General features: G+C 40.7%; 1 protein-coding gene across 1 annotated transcript; it reads right to left on the bottom strand.

Annotated features, from left to right (window-relative positions):
• Window positions 1–525: 525 nt before the first annotated feature.
• si:ch211-214e3.5 (zinc finger protein 518A) lies at window positions 526–24,439 on the bottom strand. Its single transcript, XM_046367962.1, has 5 exons — window positions 24,370–24,439; window positions 24,029–24,168; window positions 21,752–21,833; window positions 15,103–15,195; window positions 526–5,146 (listed from the first exon to the last, which is right to left on the bottom strand). Exon 5 carries the CDS (start codon window positions 5,126–5,128, stop codon window positions 836–838), a length of 4,293 nt encoding a protein of 1,430 aa, XP_046223918.1. The 5' UTR covers window positions 5,129–5,146; window positions 15,103–15,195; window positions 21,752–21,833; window positions 24,029–24,168; window positions 24,370–24,439; the 3' UTR covers window positions 526–835.

Here is a 24,439-nt window from a genome sequence, read left to right as displayed (position 1 = left end):
GGTTACTTTGAAGAATCTCTTCCCGGCACAGCCAGAAGAGGACTGGCCACCCCACATATGCCCTCTCTAATTCTCTCTTTCTTTCTCTCTCTCTCTCGGAGGACCTGAGCCCTAGGACCGTGCCCCAGGACTACCTGACATGATGGCTCCTTGCTGTCCCCAGTCCACCTGACTGTGCTGCTGCTCCAGTTTCAACTGTTCTGCCTTATTATTATTTGACCATGCTGGTCATTTATGAACATTTGAACATCTTGGTCATGTTCTGTTATAATCTCTACCCGGCACAGCCAGAAGAGGACTGGCCACCCCACATAGCCCGGTTCCTCTCTAGGTTTCTTCCTAGGTTTTGGCCTTTCTAGGGAGTTTTTCCTAGCCACCATGCTTTTACACCTGCATTGTTTGCTGTTTGGGGTTTTAGGCTGGGTTTCTGTACAGCACTTTGAGATATCAGCTGATGTACGAAGGGCTATATAAATACATTTGATTTGATTTTGATTTGTTTTAACACATTTTTGGTTACAACATTATTCCATGTGTTTTTTCATCGTTTTGATGTCTTCCCTATTATTGTACAATTTAGAAAATAGTACAAATAAGGAAAAACCCTTAAATGAGTAGGTGTGCCCAAACTCGACTGGTATGTGTTTCAGTTTACACCACACATCAACAACCTCAAAAACCGTGATTCAATCATAGCTATTAGGGCATTTCTGGGAATATACACCGTTATAAGAATAAAGTATACTGATAAGTAATTTTTAAAATGCTTTAACCTCTCCATTTGTTCCACTCTATAGGACGGTATGTGGGCCAATCCAGGGGCTTTGTAACAGCTTTAAAACAGCTTATTCCAGTCTCTGGTCGCCTCCATGAGATGCCGCTGGCCATGGCCAATCCACTCCTCTTGGTTCTTGAAGAGTCGACCACAAAACCAGCAGGCGAACATTGATGACCTCTCTGTACCTCTAAATGAGGACTTCACCACCTCATACTTTTTCCTGCTAGACTTTCTAAACTTCAGTTTCAACAGAAATCGCTCTCGGACTCTGCTTTTTGAAGTCTTAAGTCTGGAGCCACTGCTTTGTGACGAGGGACATTTAGCCTTGGAGCTTTTCCCCAGAAGTCCGGCTGGGCAGAGTTCAGCCAGAGCTTGAACTGTGTTTTGAGACAGTACCACCTTGGAAACAGCACCTTTGTACCTGTTGACGGACCTCATGATACTGGCCACTTCAGGAATGTCTGTATCAGGATGGTTGAGAACAACTACCGGCTGATTTCGGCGAGGGCACTTAATCTCTTGTAGTGAACTTAATGGATACAGTCTCAGTGTCCTCTCTGCATCTTTGGGTACAGGCTCCCAGAGCAAGGGAGACCCTTTTTCAGTTACCGCCTTGCTCGAGAGCCTCCTCGATTTAGTCAAGTGCTCTGGGAGTTCATCACACAATGCTTTCCTGCGCCTCTTCCTTTGACTTAGCTGGCGACCTGGCCTTGAGTCAAGGCGGGATTTATTCAGACCTACGTCCCTTATCTGCCTGACCCTACCTTGCAATTTGGATTGGGGGGAAAGAAGATTTGAGAGCTGTGAGGCCGTGACAGGGTTGTGGGAGGCATTTTGTATGGATATCAGTTTTTTCACTCCGCATGAGACTTTATTTGATGACATCAGAAAACATGGCATCTGTTTGGAATTTGTGGCCAGATAAATGGGCTTGTTGGCTGAGGAATGTGCACCACCAGAAAGGAACGCGCTACCATTGGCAGTTCTGACTATCTTATATACAACTTTATTTCCCCTACTTTCAATAGGTTGACCTTTCTGGTTCACAGACTTCCCATCAGGACTATTCATAAGCATCCCTGACTTAGCGGTAGAGATATACCTAACCAAGAAGGCTTGTTGCCCAGGGTGCAATGCAGTGGATCTGTTCACTGAGTTTGCAGACATTGCCAGAACTGGACGGGACAAAAGTGGAGACTGAGAGCTTAAGCGTGCCAATTTGCTACCAGCATTGTGGGGGGCCTGACCTACAGGGACTGGCCTCTGGACTAAGTAACAAGTCTGTGGTGACTTTATGGTATTTTCTCCAGTAGAACTATGTGCTGCACCTGACAAGACAAGAGGACCTTTAAGAGCTGTGCTGTTGACTAGGTAGTGGCTTGCACTAGTGCTAGATCCAGGTTGAACAGTAGACAACAGCATAGCACCTTTTTCACTAGCACCTACAGTCTGTCCTAGAATGCTGAAACTTCCTCCATTGAGGGTGAGTGCCAGCCCTGTGGTTTTATTCTGTCTTTCAATTCCTGGCTTAACATAGGACACATTGATATGAGGAGTAGATTTGGTTATCAGCTTGAATCCTGGGTTGCCTTGGAGCTGCACAGGTACAGCATACCGGTTCTTTGCAGTCTGTAACAACATCTGCTGCTTTCCCTCTGCTGTTTTAAGGATCCTTAGCATAGTCGTAGGTGGCTTGACAGAATCGTGGCTGGAAGCTGAGCAGCCTATCCTATCTTTTTCAAGCTGGTGGCTAATGATAGCATCCGAATGCTCCTCCAGTATGCGACCCAAGACAGCCAAACTACTTATGCTCCCTGTTGCCCTTTCCAACAAAGGAACACACTCCTCCATTTTTACAGTAGGTTGGACTTGGTGTGTAGATCCAGAGTGTCCATGATTTGCCTTCTCAGTTTCCACTGGGGTGGCCAGATCCTCTACAGTAGCTATGCACTCATTGACCTCAACGCCACGGTCTGACACGCTTTCCATTACATTCTCTGTCTCCGCTTCTCCATTTCCAGACCCCTCATCTGGAGGTTGTGGGGATGCAGCCAATGTCAAACTCCATTCTTTCATCCAAACACTTTTATCCTCTGTCGAAAGCTCTGATGGATTTTTACAAGGTTGTGTTGAGTTGGAGGAAATGCTTGATGTTTCCTTTGAGTAATTATGAAAACTAAACAACTCTTGGTTAGGAGAATTCTTATTTTCAGCATTAATATCAGTCTCTCTGGAGTTGACAAATTCAGCTGGGTGTGACTCCAGTTGGGCCGTCAGATCTGGCGATAAAGTTTCAGTTTTAGCAGCCACACTGGAATTAATCTTATCGGACGTAGAATCAGAAGGATCCATCTCCTTGATAACTGAATGAGTCTTCTCAGCAGTATCATTAGAAGGTTGGATGTCACCAGTCATGGGTTCTGAGGGAGTCTTAGGTTTGTCGTTGGAAGGTAACATCTCTCCTTTGGGCCGAGACGAATTTCCATTGATGGGGTCACTGATCTTATCAGCAGTAGCTGTACTCATGTCACCAACTCCAAGCATGTTGATTGTCTCTTCAGAAACTGGTTCGGGAAGCATGGTCTCATAAGCTGATTCAGAAGGCATGGTATTATGTGTGAGTATTTTGGCTGGAAGGAGCTCCACAGCAGTCACATTAGGGCTTGAATAAGCAGACATTTTGTCTGCTGTATTGTTACTCAGTTTACCGTTCTCAATCGTGGAGTGATCTGACTCTTTAGTCATTGGATAACCTGCCAAGGAAGGAATCTGGTCACCCTTAAACGTATGTTGTTTATCAATCCTCTGCTCCACTGTCTGTTTTGCTTTCTGTGCTAGTTTCTCCAGTTTGGGCAATGTCTCCTCAATGCTAACGTCCTCTTCCTCTTCCTCTTCATCGCTATCAGTCCCTGAGGGGCTTAGAACAGCCAAGTAAGGGGAGCTAGTATTTTCCCCATTTTCAGCCGTGTCTGAGCATTTACTTCCATCAGAGGTAGTGCCTATCATTGGGCAGTCCACTTCTTGCTCTGTAGATAAAATGTCATTTTCTGCAGAGAACTCTGGCTTTGCTGTTGGTATAACTTTGAGAACTAAATGCTTTTTACCGTCAACCATCTTGAAGCCCATTACTTTTGTAGTACAGTTTGGTGGAATAGAGATTTTATTTTTGACCATGAGAACAGTTAGTCCATTGGAGTTGTTGGGGTTTAGGGCGTCAGCCCCATAACTGTCAAAACCTTCCTGGGTCTTTGGTGGTGGTATAGATGATACAGCCTGGGAGTCAATTTGTTGCTCATTCTTAAGAGCGCCTTTGAACCATTTCTTACTGTCCTTTTTCACACCTACAGCCCTTTCATGAAACTGTTGGGATTCCTCCAATGTTTTCTCTGGTTTCAGCACCCTTCCATTTTGGTTATGTAAACCCACTCCAGGAAGAGAATTCAGTTTTGACATCCACTGGGATTCCTTTGATTGACCACCTGCAGCAAGACTTTTCTTCAGCAGGAGTTTTAATCCTGGAGAGGAGTTTACCAGGGTATTGTTGCTGTCCTCCGTTGCTCTCCATACATTTTTATTGTCTGCCTCCTCACCATGGACAGTTACCATGTGCTTTGTGAGGTATTCTCTCCGTGCTGCCCCATATCCACAGACCAGACACGTGAGGGGGAAGGTACCCGAGTAGAGTTTTAGGTGCCTCTGGTGCTCACCTCGGTTAGAGCTCACATGTTGACATTTCATACATTTGAGCTGGCTCTCATTGTGATGATGGATGTGCTGCACAAATGTTCCTGCGTCAACTGTTGAAAATTCACATTTTTCACAGTGAAAGTGGCCATTCTGGCTGTGAGACATGATATAGTGTCTAGTGAGCAGGAGGAGAGAGTACTGTACATCATCATTACAGATCTCGCATGTGACCAAAGTGTTCCTGTGCCCAATCCGATGGCGCTGAAGTGCAGGGAACTCATTTGTGGCAAAGCCACACAAGTCACACGGATACGTCGGCAGGGTTCCCTTGTGGGCCACCTGAAAATGTTTGAGCAGGTCATTGGGGCTGTAGGTAGCTTCACCCTTACACTCTGAACACCCAAAGCTAAGTATTTTCCCAGAGAAGACTGCACCCTGCTGTATTTTACATGGGGACTTCATAGCTGCTTTTCTGTCTGTCTTGTAACTACCCGACTCTTCAGATGTTTCATCAGGATCACATTGGTCACTACATGGCAACACAGAAGTTTGACCTGCCATCTGGTCTGTGTGGTCCTTTGTGGATTCATTTTCTTCCTCAGCCTCCACGATGTCATCATGGCTTTCAGCGGGATCATCCTGTGTCATCAGGTTCTCTTCCATGCTTCAATATACAGGCTCCTATGAACAAGAGAAACGAGTGTCACAAACATGCAATCTACCAGCCCAAGACATCTTTCTCACTACGGAAACCGCCTTTGATTGAACAGTCAGTCAATCACAACTTGGGTATTCTGACTGACCTTGCAAATCAGGCATTAGTGTCAATGGAGAAATTGTGTGAAAACTAAAATCAGGATTTTTGTCACTTCACAAATGTGAAAAATAAATTGTAAATCTGGTTTGTGGACAAAAATAAATGGTTACTTATACTTATATGACATGACCCGCTATGGAATCTATTCAATGTATAGTGTGATTTGTTACAGAATTACTAACTGACAAACACAGGTTCTACTGATGTTACAGCTGTTCTTGAATGGCTCCGGTTATGACTTAAACCTGCAATATGTAACTGTGGACGACGCTACCAAATTCACATAGAAATGTGTGTAATAGATCTGTCACTCATAGAAAGCAAGTCTAAGAAACGATAGATATGTTCTGTGTGCGCCATTTCTGTGCTTCCCGTTCTTAAGTTTTGTTTTTGCGTCTTTTACCTCCGGTTTTGTACAAACTTCAAACCGCTGAAAAGACAATATTTTTGTCCCATTTCCTGGTTGCTAAACTATTAGAAGTTTAGCAACCAGGAAATGGCAAAGCGATTTCGGCATAGTGCTTCTTTAAAAACCTTAATTGAATCAAGCAATATAATAATGGACATATTGCTGCATGCTAAATGGCTCAGCTGACTTGACCCAATGCAATGATTCAGACAGTAGAAAATGTTCAATGGATTTTTCAGAAAGGGCATAATAACATTACAACTCATATTACTTTGCTGGTATGCCTATTACTTTAAATGGACAGAGTCCAGGTAAAATCCCAAAAGGAAAACCTGCTATCACTTTAGTTTAAGGAAATCAAAACCATTCAAAAAGATGATATGAGCGCTATATTAATGCAAAGTTGGAAGGAGTCTCACATTACATTTCCATTTAAGTCATTTAGCAGACGCTCTTATCCAGAGCGACTTACAAATTGGTGCATTCACATTATGACATCCAGTGGAACAGTCACTTTACAATAGTGCATCTATCACATGACAAGAGAACAAGGTTTCAAATTGTTGCATTGTTCTTAAAAAAAAAGCTTAATAAAAAAGTAAAACTATTATCCTTCAAGACATGAACAAACATACTATCTTTAGTCATATAACCTGAGACCTGACAACCTGATTTCAAGTATATGGTAGAGATGGAAAGGCATTCTCAATTAAATATTAACTAGAAATTATCTAGCCTACCTGGCCGAATGATATCGTGATTATTTGCATCAATCCAGTGGCCATTTGTTTTGCAAACACTGCAATCACATCACAACCGCTACAGAAACATAGCTAAACAAACATTAATTTGCTGATGCACACAATGCATTAAAAGGGTAACTGCACCCCAAAATCTAAATTTCTTAGATTTTTCCTAGACCGCCAAGGTAGTTTCCAGATGTTTTAAGTCCACAACAATGCTTAAAGCACAACAAAATTGGATGTTCTTCTAGTAAACAAAAAGTGTGTTTGTGTGACCAAAAACCTTAACCTGGGAAAAACAAAACAAAATTGAAAAAAAATGTGGGGGAAAAATTGATGATTTTGAATTACATTCAAACAGGTGTACGCGTAACCTTTTTCACGTGTGAATTCCAAATATCTATAACGGTCGCCCCAGCGTGAGTTGTTTTATGCACGTGATGTCAGAATGCAGTTTAAAATTAGGGGTGTTCCGCCTCAATAATTCACATAGAAGTAGCCCATTTAACTGTTCAGACTTTCTAAGTATGAGGCTTTACTAAGCCGGACAAACTTCCCTCTTGTCCTCTCTGGGAGGAGAGCCTAAGCACTTCCCCACTGTTTCCGCAGAACAAGTACGCAGACATTTGCGCAGTCTGGCACATTATCTGGCTGATGCTCGCATTGCCTTCATTGTTGTTTTCCTTACAAATAATGACTTAGGAACGCACACATTTCCAATCAAAGCAAGTGCCTTATTTTCTATATATTGTGTTTCTACTGTAGCATACAGTATACATACATGCATGCATGCTTTTACACCTGCATTGTTTGCTGTTTGGGGTTTTAGGCTGGGTTTCTGTACAACACTTTGAGATATCAGCTGATGTACGAAGGGCTATATAAATAAATTTGATTTGATGTACAGTGGGGCAAAAAAAGTATTTAGTCAGCCACCAATTGTGCAAGTTCTCCCTCTTAAAAAGATGAGGCCTGTAATTTTCATCATAGGTACACTTCAACTATGACAGACAAAATGAGAAAAAAAATACAGAAAATCACATTGTAGGATTTTTAATTTATAAATTTGCAAATTATGGTGGAAAATAAGTATTTGGTCAATAACAAAAGTTTCTCAATACATTGTTATATACCCTTTGTTGGCAATGACAGAGGTCAAACGTTTTCTGTAAGTCTTCAAGGTTTTCACACACTGTTGCTGGTATTTTGGCCCATTCCCCCATGCAGATCTCCTCTAGAGCAGTAATGTTTTGGGGCTGTTGCTGGGCAACACAGACTTTCAACTCCCTCCAAAGATGTTTTATGGGGTTGAGATCTGGAGACTGGCTAGGCCACTTCAGGACATTGAAATGCTTCTTACGAAGAAACTTCTTCGTTGCCCGGGCAGTGTGTTTGGGATCGTTGTCATGCTGAAAGACCCAGCCACGTTTCATCTTCAATGCCCTTGCTGATGGAAGGAGGTTTCCACTCAAAATCTCACGATACATGGCCCCATTCATTCTTTCCTTTACACGGATCAGTCGTCCTGGTCCTTTCCAGAAAAATAGCCCTAAAGCGTGATGTTTCCACCCCCATGCTTCATAGTAGGTATGGTGTTCTTTGGATGCAACTCAGCATTCTTTGTCCTCCAAACACGACGAGTTGAGTTTTTACCAAAAAGTTATATTTTGGTTTCATCTGACCATATGACATTCTCCCAATCTTCTTCTGGATCATCCAAATGCTCTCTAGCAAACTTCAGACGGGCCTGGACATGTACTGGCTTAAGCTGGGGGACACGTCTGGCACTGCAGGATTTGAGTCCCTGGCGGCGTAGTGTGTTACTGATGGTAGGCTTTGTTACTTTGGTCCCAGCTCTCTGCAGGTCATTCACAAGGTCCCCCCGTGTGGTTCTGGGATTTTTGCTCACCGTTCTTGTGATCATTTTGACCCCACAGGGTGAGTTCTTGCGTGGAGCCCCAGATCGAGGGAGATTATCAGTGGTCTTGTATGTCTTCCATTTCCTAATAATTGCTCCCACAGTTGATTTCTTCAAACCAAGCTGCTTATCTATTGCAGATTCACCACTGGTGTCCCCCAGGGCTCTGTTCTAGGCCCTCTCCTATTCTCGCTATACACCAAGTCACTTGGCTCTGTCATAACCTCACATGGTCTCTCCTATCATTGCTATGCAGACGACACACAATTAATCTTCTCCTTTCCCCCTTCTGATGACCAGGTGGCGAATCACATCTCTGCATGTCTGGCAGACATATCAGTGTGGATGACGGATCACCACCTCAAGCTGAACCTCGGCAAGACGGAGCTGCTCTTCCTCCCGGGGAAGGACTGCCCGTTCCATGATCTCGCCATCACAGTTGACAACTCCATTGTGTCCTCCTCCCAGAGCGCTAAGAACCTTGGCGTGATCCTGGACAACACCCTGTCGTTCTCAACTAACATCAAGGCGGTGGCCCGTTCCTGTAGGTTCATGCTCTACAACATCCGCAGAGTACGACCCTGCCTCACACAGGAAGCGGCGCAGGTCCTAATCCAGGCACTTGTCATCTCCCGTCTGGATTACTGCAACTCGCTGTTGGCTGGGCTCCCTGCCCGTGCCATTAAACCCCTACAACTCATCCAGAACGCCGCAGCCCGTCTGGTGTTCAACCTTCCATAGTTCTCTCGTCACCCCGCTCCTCCGCTCTCTCCACTGGCTTCCAGTTGAAGCTCGCATCCGCTACAAGACCATGGTGCTTGCCTACGGAGCTGTGAGGGGAACGGCACCTCAGTACCTCCAGGCTCTGATCAGGCCCTACACCCAAACAAGGGCACTGCGTTCATCCACCTCTGGCCTGCTCGCCTCCCTACCACTGAGGAAGTACAGTTCCCGCTCAGCCCAGTCAAAACTGTTCGCTGCTCTGGCCCCCCAATGGTGGAACAAACTCCCTCACGACGCCAGGACAGCGGAGTCAATCACCACCTTCCGGAGACACCTGAAACCCCACCTCTTTAAGGAATACCTAGGATAGGATAAGTAATCCTTCTCACCCCCCTTTAAGATTTAGATGCACTATTGTAAAGTGACTGTTCCACTGGATGTCATAAGGTGAATGCACCAATTTGTAAGTCGCTCTGGATAAGAGCGTCTGCTAAATGACTTAAATGTAAATGTAATGATTCAGTCTTCCCAGCCTGGTGCAGGTCTACAATTTTGTTTCTGGTGTCCTTTGACAGCTCTTTGGTCTTGGCCATAGTGGAGTTTGGTGTCTTTTATACTGATAACAAGTTCAAACAGGTGCCATTAATACAGGTAACGAGTGGAGGACAGAGGAGCCTCTTAAAGAAGTTACAGGTCTGTGAGAGCCAGAAATCTTGCTTGCTTGTAGGTGACCAAATACTTATTTTCCACCATAATTTGCAAATAAATTCATTAAAAATCCTACAATGTGATTTTCTGGATTTCTTTCCTCATTTTGTCTGTCATAGTTGAAGTGTACCTATGACAAATTACAGGCCTCTCTCATCTTTTTAAGTGGGAGAATTTGCGCAATTGGTGGCCGACTAAATACTTTTTTGCCCCACTGCATGTATGCATGTTTGTATAGTGCCTTGCAAAAGTATTCATCCCCCTTGGCGTTTTTCCTATTTTGTTGCTTTACAACCTATAATTTAAATTCATTTTTATTTGGATTTCATGTAATGGACATAAACAAAATAGTCAAAGTTGAAATTTGAAAAAAATATATACTTGTTTCAAAGAATTCTAAAAAATGTAAAACTGAAAAGTGGTGCGATCATATGTATTCACCCCTTTGCTGCGAAGGCCCTAAATAAGATCTGGTGCAACCAAGTCACATAATTAGTTAGATTGCACACAGATGGACTTTATTTAAGTGTTATATGATCTGTCACATGATCTCAGTATACATGCACCTTTTCCTAACCAGTTGAAGCTAGGGGGCGCTATTTCATTATTGGATAAAAAAAAACATGCCCGTTTTAAGCGCAATATTTTGTCACAAAGATGCTTGACTATGCATGGACTTGACAGCCTTGGAAAGACAAAACTCTGACGTCTCCAAAACTGCAAAGATATTATCTGTGAGTGCCACAGAACTAATGCTACAGGCGAAACCAAGATGAAACTTCAAACAGGAAATTAACAGGAGTTTTGACGCTGTGTTTACTAACGTCTCCTTATATGGCTGTGAATATGCTGTGAACGAGCTTATGCGCTCTGCCGTTCATCCAAGATGTCTGCAGCATTGTGGCGTATTTGTAGGCATATCATTGGAAGACTGGCCATAAGAGACTACATTTACCAGGTGTCCGCCCGGTGTCCTTTGTCGAAATTGCTGCGTAATCTCCAAGCTGCACGCATTCATCCATGTGATTCAGGGGAGAGTTCCACGAACGATATATCATCGAAGAGATATGTGAAAAACACCTTGAGGATTGATTCTAAACGTTTACCATGTTTCAGTCGATATTATGGAGTTAATTTGGAAAAAAGTTTGGCGTTTTGATGACTGAATTTTCGTTTTTTTTTGGTAGCCAAACGCGACGCACCAACCGGACCTATTTCTCCTGCACAAATTTTTTTTTCAGGAAAAACTGAACATTTGCTATCTAACTGAGAGTCTCCTCATTGAAAACATCCAAAGTTCTTCAAAGGTAAATGATTTATTGAATGTTTTTGCTGGTTTTTGTGAAAATGTGGCCTGCTAATGCTAACGCTAAATGCTAATGCTAAATGCTAGTTTGCTATGGTAGAGAAGCATATTTTTGAAAATCTGAGATGACAGTGTTGTTAACAAAAGGCTAAGCTTGAGAGCTAGCATATTCATTTCATTTCATTTGCGATTTTTATGAATAGTTAACATTGCGTTATGGTATTGAGCTTGAGGCTATGATTACGTTACCGGATCCGGCATGGTACCATGCAAGAAGTTAAAACCTCTTAGGGATAGGCGGGACGCAAATGTCTCAACTGGCCAATTGCCAGGGAAAATGCAGAGCGCCAGATTCAAATATAATACAATAAAATTCAAACTTTCATTAAATCACACATGTAAGATACTCAATTAAAAGTTACATTCGTTGTGAATCCAGCCTACATGTCAGATTTTTAAATGCTTTTCAGTGAATGCATAAGAAGCTATTATCTGATGATAGCACCAGCAGTAAACAAAGGGATTAGCATATTTCAAACCTGCAGGCGCTACACAAAACGCTGAAATAAAATATAAAACATGCATTACCTTTGACGAGCTTCTTTTGTTGGCACTCTAATATGTCCCATAAACATCACAATTGGTCCTTTTGTTCGATTAATTCCATCCATATATATCCAAAATGTACATTTATAAAGCGCGTTTGATCCAAAAAAAAAGCTTACGAAAAACGCAACGTCACTACAAAATATTTAAAACGTTGCCTATAAACTTTGCCAAAATATTTCAAACTACTTTTGTAATACAACTTTAGGTATTTTTAAACATTAATAATCGATCAAATTGTAGACTGGTCTTTCTGTGTTCCATACAGGAATTAAAACAAACCAGCGATACTTTTCACGTCTTGCACAACTCTCAACAATGTACCCAGTTCCTAGTTGGCCTACTTATTTATTGCCCAAAGGAATAACCTCAACCAAATTCCAAAGACTGGTGACATCCAGTGGAAGCGGTAGGAACTGAAAACAGGTCCTAAGAAATATTCTTTGGCAATGACATCTCAGGAAAAAAAATCTGAACAGTTAGTCCTCTGGGTTTTGCCTGCTACATAAGTTCTGTTATACTCACAGACATGATTCAAACAGTTTTATAAACTTCAGAGTGTTTTCTATCCAATTATATGAATAATATGCATATATTATATTCTTGGCATGAGTAGCAGGAAGTTTAAATTGGGCATGCTATTTATCCAAAATGAGAATTCTACCCCCTAGCCCCAAGAGGTTATTAAAGGCCTCAGGGTCTACAACACCACTAAGCAAGGGGCATCCCCAAGGAAGCGGCAACATGAGTTGTGGAGAATTACAGATCAGGATTAGGTTATAAAAAAATATCCAAAACTTTGAACATCCCACGGAGCACCATTAAATCCATTATTTAAAAAAATGGAAAGAATATGGCATCACAACAAACCTACCAAGAGGGCCGCCCACCAAAACTCACGGACCAGGCAAGGAGCGCATTAATCAGAGGGGCAACAAAGAGACCAAAGACAACCCTGAAGGAGCTGATAATGTCAGATAATGTCATGGTATGCTTTTATCGTAAAGCCTTTTTGAAATCGGATACTGTGGTGGGATTAACAACACATTTAACTTCAAAATGGTGTATAATACATATATATATGTTTGAGGAATTTTAATTATGAGATTTCTGTTTGAATTTGGCGCCCTGCACATACCCTAGAGAGGTTAAGCCGAGAACACCATGCTTCACTGTGGGGATGCTTCACTGTGGCAGCATCATGCTAGAGGTTCACCTTCTAGCAGGACAATGACCCTAAGCATACTGCTAAAGCAACACTTAAATGTCTTGGAATGGCCTAGTCAAAGCCCAGACCTCAATCCAATTGAGAATCTGTGGTATGACTTAAAGATTGCTGTACACCAGCGGAACCCATACAACTTGCCTTGAAGAATGGGCAAAAATCCCAGCGGCTAGATGTGCCAAGCTTATAGAGACATACCACAAGAGATTTGCAGATGTAATTGCTGCAAAAGGTGTGTGTGGGGGGGGGTGTCTTATTTCTTGTTTGTTCCACAATAAAAAATATTTTGCATCTTCAAAGTGGTAGGCATGTTGTGTAAATCAAATGATACAAATCACCCCAAAAAAATCCCTTTCAATTCTAGGGTGTAAGGCAACAAAATAAGAAAAATCTCAAGGGGGAGAATACTTTCGCAAGCCACTGTACTTTTTTGAAGGTTGTACTGATTATGATGAGCTAATGCTGTTTGTTGACATTATACAATGCATTCTGGGTATCACGTAAACTTCTGTCAGACCAAAGATGTTATAATGAGGTGAAGGAATGGTTCACGCATCTTTCAAGTAAACTTCCGGAAGTGAATGATCGTAGATGACACACCCCTTCAACATGCATACTGCAAACAGACCAAACTCATCTGGTCTCCTGTCATCTTTGGTTGTGAAGAAAAAAAAAACATGGTGGCGCGCGAAAACTACCCATCGTCGGATTACTACACATCGAAGTGTTTCTCTATTTTTATCAATGGTGAGCTCAACCGTGATGTGATGAACTGTGAATAGTAATTGCTACTAGCTAATTCATATTGTGCTTTATGTCAGCTGAGTGTTAGCTAAATATGACCACTTGTGTTACGTCAATCTTTCCACAGAGTTAGGACTAATATAGCCTACATTTTCCGGTTTGGATGATTGTGTTATGCTGTCGCTACTTCTGTGACTGTCTGAACATTCATCCAAAAATAAACTGGTCACATTCATGACAACTTTGTAAGGACTGTTTGTGCAAAATATTTCTGTGAAAAAACAGTGGCCAGCTGAAACACTGACTGTTGCATCAATCAAAACCAGAAAGAGGTTTCAGCGTACCCTGTAGGGACCACTGTAGAACGATCACACCCGTTTGTTGGTACATGTCAAAGGGTTAAAAGGGCAATTCCACTACTTTTCAACCTCATATTCATGATCCCCAGCACAAAACCAGTGTCTACATGTGAAAATAGCATGTTTCTATGATCTGTGGTTAAAAAGGTCATAAAAAAATGCTTCTCTGTGACATCACAGGATGGGATTTTCAAAACCTGCTGCGAGCCCAGGAGCAGGTATTTGCTTGCTCCCCACATCACCATAAATCTCAGTGTTTGAAAATCACGTTTTTTAAATTAATGATTAAACTGATGATATTGTCAGATGTAACATTAAAAATGTATTTGTTTCTACAAAACTTAGAAAAGCGCCATTTTCACATATGTTGACACGAGTATTGTGCTGGAGATAATGAAGTTACCCTTTAAGAGACAGATGCCTGTTTGTCACACTCAAGTCCACAAAGTGAACATGTATTCACTTCAAATCATGAAATATATAAAATCAGTAACAAGATGGTAACTTTCCCATGAAGAAAATTATTTTTGTGGAAGAGGATTAAAGCGTTTTACTAAAGTGAAGCGGTGAGATAGTCAAAAGGTTAACATTAAAATATCTGGTCTGGTTACCCCACTATATCAACCTTGGAGTGTGGCGCAGTTACATCACATATTTCATCACAAATAACTACTCAGACTACCACACATTTAATCATGAAGGAATTTGAAAAGTTATCGGCTATTATTTTGGGAGAGAAATTTGATGGTGCATCTCGTGGAAGAAGTTTTAAAAAATTCAATGTTGTGTTGAAAAATTGTGGCTGATGCATTAGAGCAACTTTTATTAATAGTTGATAGTAGCCTTCAGCGGAACAGGTTTCGACATTAACACTGGGGCAAGTCAAAAAAATATATCAGACAAGCAGAATATACATTTAAGTGTACATTGCTTTTTAAAAATCAACCGATTTCTGCAGATCGCATCAGAATATAATTATATTGCATTGAAAGGCGATCTGTCAATCACTTGCGGTCCCAAGACTAAAACCTTTTGAGATCAAAGTGCTGATATTCCTTGCTAGTTATTGAGTTATTTACCCAGTTATAGCAAGTCTTGTGTCAGCAAACAAGGTTTGTACAGTCATGAAAATCCTGGAAAAGTAAAGATGTATGACCTGTGTGCGAATGGGCCTAAAAAAGAGAGAGAGAGAGAGAGACATTACATCATGTAGGCTATAAAATAATAAGACAACAAACAGACTAGATAGCCAATTCAAAACATATTGTGTAGCCTGGCTAGTTAACTATTCAGCATCTATTAATGTCATTGTCATGTCCGATGTCCTAAAAAAAACGGAATAACTGCAAATGAACGGGTGTGTTAATAAACCAAAGCTAAATACTCCTGTTGTAAACCGCCTCACAAGTGCTCAAAATTTGGCATTGAGAAATAAATATGACACAGTTGGAAAGCGGGGATTCCCCTATATTCAACATTGGTCATGTCATTCTGACAATGTTAAGATATTCTTAGAATAGCCAAGCATAAATGACAAAACACCCAATGCTGTCAATAGATCTCCAATGAAATCTGAATACATTTGCTTTACAAGGCAGATACAGTGCATTCGAAAAGTTTAGACCCCTTGACTTTTTCCACATTTTGTTACAGCCTTATTCTAAAATGGATTAATGTTTTTCCTCAATCTACACACAATACCGCATGACAAAGCGAACAGGTTTAGAAACAGAAATACCTTACGTAAATATGTATTCAGATCCTTTGCTATGAGACTCGAAATTGAGCTCAGGTGCATCCGGTTTCCATTGGTCATCCTTGTGACGTTTTTACAACTTGGAGTCCACCTGTAGCAAAGGACATTCAGAGACTTATCCCGAAGCCACTCCTGCGATGTCTTGGCTGTGTGCATAGGATCGTTGTCCTGTTGGAAGTTTAACCTTCACCCCAGTCTGAGTTCCTGAGTGTTCTGGAGCAGGTTTTCATCAATGATCTTTCTGTACTTTGCTCCATTAATCTTTCCCTTGATCCTGACTAGTATCCCAGTCCTTGCCAATGAAAAACATCCTCTCAGCATGATGCGGTCACCACCATGCTTCACCATAGGGATGGTGTCAAGTTTCCTCCAGACGTGACGCTTGGCATTCAAGCCAAAGAGTTCAATCTTGGTTTCATCAGATCAGAGAATCTTGTTTCTCATGGTTCGGGTGTCCTTTAGGTGCCTTTTGGAAAACTCCAAGCAGGCTGTCATGTGCCTTTCACTGCACTCTACCATAAAGGCCTGATTGGTGGCGTGCTGCAGAGATGGTTGTCCTTCTGGAAGGTTCTCCCACCTCCACAGAGTAACTCTAGAGCTTTGTCAGAGTGACCATCGGGTTCTTGGTCACCTCCCTAACCAAGGCCCTTCTACCCCAATTGCTCAGTTTGGCCGGGCGGCCAGTTCTAGGAAGAGTCTTGGTGGTTTCAAACTTCTATTTAAGAACAATGGAGGCCACTGTGTTCTTGGGGACCTTCAATGCTGCAGAATTGTTTGGGTACCCTTCCCCAGATCTGTGCCTCGACACAATCCTGACTCGGAGCTCTATAGACAATTCCTTCGATCTCATGGCTTGGTGTTTGCTCTGACATACACTTATATAGACATGTGTGTGCCTTTCCAAAGCATGTCCAATCAATTGAATTTACCATAGGTGGACTGCAATCAAGTTGTAGAATCATTTTAAGTATGAGCAATGGAAACAGCATGCACCCAAGCTCAATTTTGAGTCTCATAGCAAAGGGTCTGAATACTTACGTAAATAAGCTGTTTTTTTTGCTAAAAGTCTAAAAACCTGTTTTTGCTTTGCCATTATGGGGTATTTTGTGTAGATTGATGAGGATTGTTTATATTTAATCCAATTTAGAATAAGGCTGTAACATAACAAAATCAGGAAAAGGGAAGGGGTCTGAATTTTCAAAATGCACTGTATATCCCAGACAAGATTAAAGAAGGGGACAAAGTGAATATTAGTCAGTGCTTGCGTCAATAGCAGTTTGTATGAATTTGAGTGGTTTCATACAATACATGTCAGAATGGCTGCGAGAGGGGGACTGTTGCTGTACTCCCAGGTAAGGCCCTTGCTTCTGGAATCACAGAAAACCCCAGTACTCAGTCAGGAAGCTTGAAGATGTGTGTTACTATCCAAACCCATGTCATAGCATGCATGCAGTGGAGATGACAATAAATGCATTATGTTCCTTTCATCACCAAAGCCATGTTCACTGCACATGTAGGTGAACAATTCAACCCTTTTGTTAGTGTCATTGATATATGGAATTTCTAATACACATTCAGTTCATAAGCATTGACTGTAATACCTCTAGGGTCCTGTGGTGAAAGACTGGTATTGGGCAACAGCTTTCTTCCCGGGCCCGTATTCACAAAGCGCCTTCAAAGTAGGAAAAGTAATCTTGGACCAGTTCCCCCTGTCAATGTAATCACTAATTGCGATAAAGGCAAAAATTATCTTAAAATCAGTATTTCTAATCTGAGATGCTTTGGAATACGAGACCCTGGTCTGACTGCATGCTGATTTTCTAGTGTTCTAACTCCCTCTTCATCTGAAATGAAACACCACCAAAAACATGAATTAGACTAGTCAGTCGGTAACTTAATTAACTAATGTAAATGTGCACAAGTCTGACAAATTATACCAAAACAACACAGCCTATTTGCAGTGAAATCAAGGGGAGCATTTTTCTTGCCTACTTTTTCAGTCACCAGTGCATCAATAAACAGGCAGGGGAACGAAGTACTGCAGTTTGACAAAAAAAGTGTTCAGAATGGCAAATATATAGTTATTTTCTAGAAACCTAGCTACAGTCTACTTTGCTAGCTAAGGTGGTGAACTCAGACTGATGGTGGGAGTTAGGGTAACATTAGTCAACTTTCCTTCAGCAGTTTCAATCTAGCTAGCTAATGGCATTTTATCAACTTTAACAATCAGATGGATAGTTTAGCAAATATAGCATTTACTTTAATGTAAAACTGCCTGATCAAGCTTGCCAGCTGCTAGTAAAGTAGCATGAATAAGTCAGAAGCCAGCAAGCAGTGCCAAGTTCACGCCTTTTACCAACAAAAATCATGAACACGTAAGAGACAATTATTTTAGGACTTCAGGCCTAGGAGTAATAGTTACTTGTTTGTAAAACTGGCATCTTCACCATATGTTGTCCCCAGTCAGCTCCAGTCTTCACCTGAATGAACAGGCTGTGTCATGCACTTGAGGGGGGCATTGCTTACTAGCGCATGTGCTTCACATTTCTTTCTTTAGCAGCCCAAATTTTTGGGGGGTGTTTTGCCATCCACAGGGGGTGTATGTATATTATATTGTCAAATGTAATTTGCAACATGGCATTTAAGCCCATGTACCCATTAAGCCCAATTTTTTTTAATTGAAAAAAAGTATTCTGCTGTTTGATGTCATATCCATAAATGATTTTATTCTAAGCTAATCAGATGTTTTATTAAGTTATTGACAATTGTGTAAGTTCACATTAATGGCCAATTCCAAAGTTATAAAAAATCAAATAAAAACTTGAGGCTACTCGCAGATAACATTGTTTAGTATCTTCTCAGATAAGTGATCATAATTTCTCAAATGAAGAGATCAATGTGCTGCTATATGCTCATGATAGCATATTTAACGAACATTCATGACTATTTCTTGCCAATTTAAAATATGTTTTTATTGCTAGCAGTCGTACCTGCATGTCACAGTAGTTATGTTGCTACAACAAGATACATTTGACATTTATCTCAGGTGGGCTTAAATGTTACATTAGCACGGAAAGCACTCCCTCAATACATAATGCAAATGAAAATAAAGCAATATTGTTCAATACGATCAATACTAACTTTGCATAATATTGTAGTCTATATGTATTAGAGGTCGACCGATTATGATTTTTCAACGCGGATACCGATTATTGGAGGACTAAAAAAAAGCCAATATCGATGAATCTGACTTTTTTTTTTTTTTAAATGTACTTGTAATAATGACAATTTCAATAATACTGAATGAACACTTATTTTAACTTAATATAATACATCAATAAAATCAATTTAGCCTCAAATAAATAATGAAACATGTTCAATTTGGTTGAAATAATGCAAAAACAAAGTGTTGGAGAAGAAAGTACAAGTGCAATATGTGCCATGCAAGAAAGCTAACGTTTTAAGTTCCTTGCTCAGAACATGAGAACATATGAAAGCTAGTGGTTCCTTTTAACATGAGTCTTCAATATTCCCAGGTAAGAAGTCGCTTTGGATAAAAGCGTCTGCTAAATGGCATATATTATTATTATTATATTATTTAGGTTGTAGTTATAGGAATTATAAGACTTTTTCTCTATACAATTTTATTTCATATACCTTTGACTATTGGATGTTCTTATAGGATCTTTAGTATTGCCAGTGTAACAGTATAGCTTCCGTCCCTCTCCTCGCTCCTACCTGGGCTCGAACCAGGAACACAACGACAACAGCCACCCTCGAAGCATCGTTACCCATGCAGAGCAAGGGGAACAACTATTTCAGGTCTCAGAGTGAGTGACGATTGAAACGCTATTAGCGCGCACCCCGCTAACTAGCTAGCCATTTCATATTGGTTACAACAGCCTAATCTCGGGAGTTAATAGGCTTGAAGTCTTAAACAGCTCAATGCTTGAAGCATTACGAAGAGCTGCTGGCAAAACGCACGAAATTGCTGTTTGAATGAATGCTTACGAGCCTGCTGGTGCCTACCATCGCTCAGTCAGAATGCTCGATCACAGAACACACAGAAATACTAATAGGTCATTAATATGGTCGAATCCGGGAAACGATCAATTCGAAAACAAAACATTTATTCTTTCAGTGAAATATGGAAGCCTTCCGTATTTTATCTAACGGTTGGCATCCTTAAGTCTAACTATTCGTTACATTGCACAACCTTCAATGTTATGTCATAATTACGTAAAATTCAGGCAAATTAGTTCGCAATGAGCCAGGCGGCCCAAACTGTTGCATATACCCTGACTCCGCTTGCAATGTACGCAAGAGAAGTGACACAATTTCACCTGGTTAATATTACCTGCTATCCTGGAATTCTTTTAGCTAAATATGCAGGTTTAAATATATATACTTCTGTGTATTGATTTTAAGAAAGGCATTGATGTTTATGGTTAGGTACACGTTGGAGCAACGACAGTCCTTTTTCGCAAATGCCACCGCATCGATTATATGCAACGCAGGACACGCTAGATAAACTAGTAATATCATCAACCACGTGTAGTTAACTAGTGATTATGATTAATTGATCGTTTTGTTTTTTGTAAGATAAGTTTAATGCTAGCTAGCAACTTACCTTGGCTTCTTACTGCATTCGCGTAACAGGCAGGCTCCTCGTGGAGTGCAATGAAAGGCAGGTGGTTAGAGCGTTGGACTAGTTAACCGTAAGGTTGCAAGATTGAATCACCGAGCTGACAAGGTAAAAATCTGTCGTTCTGCACCTGAACAAGGCAATTAACCCATTTTGTACAGTGGGTTAATTAGTCCAACGCTCTAACCACATGATTACATTGCACTCACGAGGAGCCTGCCTGTTACACTAGGTCGTCATTGTAAATAAGAATTTGTTCTTAACTGACTTGCCTGGTTAAATAAAGGTGGGTTATATATATATATACACACATATATTTTTTAATTAAATCGGCCAAATTGGTGTCCAAAAATACCGATTTCCAATTGTTATGAAAACTTGAAATCAGCCCTAATCGAGCATTGCGATTAATCGATCGATCTCTAATATGTACACCCAAAACCAACGGCGTCCAAATATTTTATGGGTAAATTTGTGATTGGTCAAGAGCATTTATTTATTTTTCATGCATATCCATATTTTGTATATATTAATCGAATAGTGAAATAATGTCAACTGCCCATCCCTAACAGTATGATGAGCCGCGCGTTGGTTGGGAATTTTGGGGAGGTGTGCGGTTGGTGCTGTGCATCCCCGCTTTTATGTACAAATATTGATATAATAAGTATCATGTCAAAGTAAACTTACAGTCACACGATGCTATGTTGTGTGGTCCTCCCACTGCGACTTAGAAAAGCATGAACAGTGTATTAGGCCACAGATGTAATAAGTTATGATGAACTTCACAGGGTGGTGAAAGTGCACGGTGATGAGCTTGATGCTCCTTTCCAATAATGATTACCTCTGGTTGGAAAATGATGGTATTCGTATGAAAATCTGTTGCAAATTGGATGGAAACCTAGCCAATGATGTCTTCACAAAGTTCCAATGTGAGATCAGATGGTTTCATGCTTTATTCTTGTGGCTTTTTCATTCTAATCAAGATTATTTCCACACTGAATTCTGTGTTAGGCCTATATCTCAATGTTACCACTAAAAGATAAACAGTATTCGACACAGCATATGCACATTTGTTGGTGCAATTGCCGTGTATCAGATAATACATTATGGTAGGCTTTACAGATTAAGATTAAAGAACAGCATGACAAACTGTATTGACTGAAATTGATTGAAACAATAACTACTGTATGTGTGTTGTACGCACATCCTAATTCATCTTTTACTAAATGATCAAGACTGAACTGGATGCATCAATAGAATACTTGCTCAACAAAAAGGAACCTCAGAAATGACATCCTTTGTTTTTATTATGACTAATTGAATTTACCTTTACCCCTTCCAAGGAAGCCTTAACATGAATGTTCTGTCTTCTCCCTCAGGGTTGGTGATGTGGGGATGGGCTCTGCAAGCTGTCAGAGAAATTGCAAAATGATTAACATCACCAGTGCTTCCATTTATTGTGTGGACTGATTACAGGTTTTGATGTCCATTTATTGTCATCATAATTCTGTTTGTGTAAATTGGTAAAATATTGAATGAAAGGTAAAGACTATCGATATGGTTGAATGAAGGGTAAGATTCAGATTATGGTTGAACTGAGACTCAGCAATGTGACATTGCCACAAGCAGCAAGATTAACCAATAATACTGCAGATGAGCGCGATGCAAGACGAAGTCAAAGTATCTGTACATGAACGCTTCACTGTGCTGCAACGGGATACAGCTGCTGGACAATAGCATAGATGTTTAGCCTCACACTTCATGCTCTGAGTTGTTGCGTTAGTCGGCCCAATATTGTTATTTAGTCTACCTTAGGGTTGGGCAATATCCAGATTTTCATACCGTCATACTGTTTCTGTACCATACCGGGGTCTATGGTATTACCGAATGTGCACAGAAGGGGCAGTATTTCTAAAAAATAAAAAGTAAAAAATTAGGCAACAGGGATCTTGATCCAGGAGGGGATTGGATGCATCTGCTGTAACCAATAAGCTTGATCTTGACATCTAGCCACTTAGCTAGCAAACCAAATGCATAGCTGGAGCCCTGAGATGGACATAATGTATTTGACAAACCTTCAAATTTTTAATAGTTATACCTCACTTCTAGTTATAAGCAGTGGCGTACCACACACCCCCACACCTAAGTAAAATGTTTGTTTTTTTGTTTTTTTTGGGGGGTGGGGGGGGTAGTGAAAGTCATACTGTCGGTATTTCGGGAATATACCGTGTAACGGAGTACCACCCAGGCCTACTCAACCTTTAAGTTTAACATCACATTATTGGATAAAGGCACGCATTGAAAGAGGTCACTCCTTTTCCAATATTGCCTTACTGCCAACCAACTCCAAGGATTTAGGTTTGATTATAACTTTAATGGCCAAGTAACTAAATTCTGCTAAGGCAAAATATAGTTGTCAACAAGCACAACGGGCAGTCTAAATAGCTCACTTTCTAATGTCACAGACTTATTTGCACAGGATCCTTCGAAGGTTGGGTATTAGCACAGAACCGATGTTTTTTGACCCAACCAAGAAAACTGCATAACTGACCCTGGAGCATTGGCTGGCGACTATGTTTGAAAAAATAGCCACCGGGATTTACAAATACTGTGATGTCCCAACTAAAGAAGACATAACTGAGTGAGTTGTGCCACCATCCCAAAAGACAAATGTCCATCCTCACTGCTAACGAATACTACATTTGCTGCATTAACCTAGCCTATGCAACTCATGCATGCGTCTCACAAGGCAACCGAACCATAAACTATTCTCTAATTCTACCACATTTTCTGTGGAAAAAAATATAAATTTAATAGCAGTACGTGATAAATGTATTAATTTTACAATATGATAGCATAATGATATTAACACTAATGTCATTCAAAAGGTGTAAGTCTGTGTGTTGTTATCGAGGAGGGTCCCTATAGGAAGTAGCTAGGATAATGTTCATTGTGGAAATGTGTTTTATTCCCTGCATTCTACAAACAACAGAACATCATGGGCCAGAACATCGGATCCATACCCACACCGTTCAGCACATCAAAGCAAAACGACACAATAAGTACACTGTGTGCCCCCAAACAATGTTATGTCTCAGTAAGCTAACGTTACTTCACAACAGGAAACAACTAACAATATTTGTGGAAGACAGACAAATCCCACCTCGTGTATACATTGTAAACAGATAAATTACTTGACAAAAATACAATTTTAAAATGTACTTTTCCGGTAGCTAGCTACCTACACAGACTCGACATTCTCTAACTTTGAAAAAACGAAGACGTATAGCCTACAACACCAGTGGAAAGCATGGGCCAATGTTAATCTTGAGAATTTATATTGCTCTACGTACCTCATCAACTTCATCCATGATATTGACAAATAAATACTTTATATTGGGACTCTATAGTGTAAGAACTTGTTCAATAACCGGTTATTTGAATACAAAATAGAGCTTGCCCCCACCCACGCCAGAAATAAGCCTCATAATGTAAATGTATGGTTAGCGATGATTTATTTAGACATTATCCACTGCGACGCAATGTAAATTCTTGCGATTGTTAAAATTACAGTTGAAAAAAGGTTTACCGTTGATGAATTTACCTTCCTTTTCTCTTCAGCCTTGCAGCTCAGCGACGGCGGCCATGACAGCTCCATCCGGGTACTACTACTACTTCTTCTTTGGTATCATGGCGCTTGCACAATTGTTTGTGCTTGCCGCCGCTATGGAGCCAGATACCTGCCTAAAGGTTGAATGTACGTATTGTTAGGATCGTAAGAAGATCCATGTATATAGATTGTTAGGTTCATAAGAAAAGCCTTGCGTGAAAAATGAACTGAATGTGAAATTTCATCTGTGAACATACAAACACCATGTTACGATTACGGAATAACATTTTAGGCTTGAACAAATCTCGAGTTGCAATTCTGACATACAATAATACCTTTCAGAGTTTGGGTAGTTTCATCTCAGCAACAACAAAAAGCATACACCAAACGGCCTATGAGGAGTGC

The sequence above is a fragment of the Oncorhynchus gorbuscha genome, linkage group LG11, assembly GCF_021184085.1.
Source record: "Oncorhynchus gorbuscha isolate QuinsamMale2020 ecotype Even-year linkage group LG11, OgorEven_v1.0, whole genome shotgun sequence".
Lineage (NCBI taxonomy): Eukaryota > Metazoa > Chordata > Actinopteri > Salmoniformes > Salmonidae > Oncorhynchus > Oncorhynchus gorbuscha.
The sequence above is the reverse complement of the archived record's forward strand: the minus strand, read 5'-3'. Positions and strand labels throughout refer to the sequence as shown.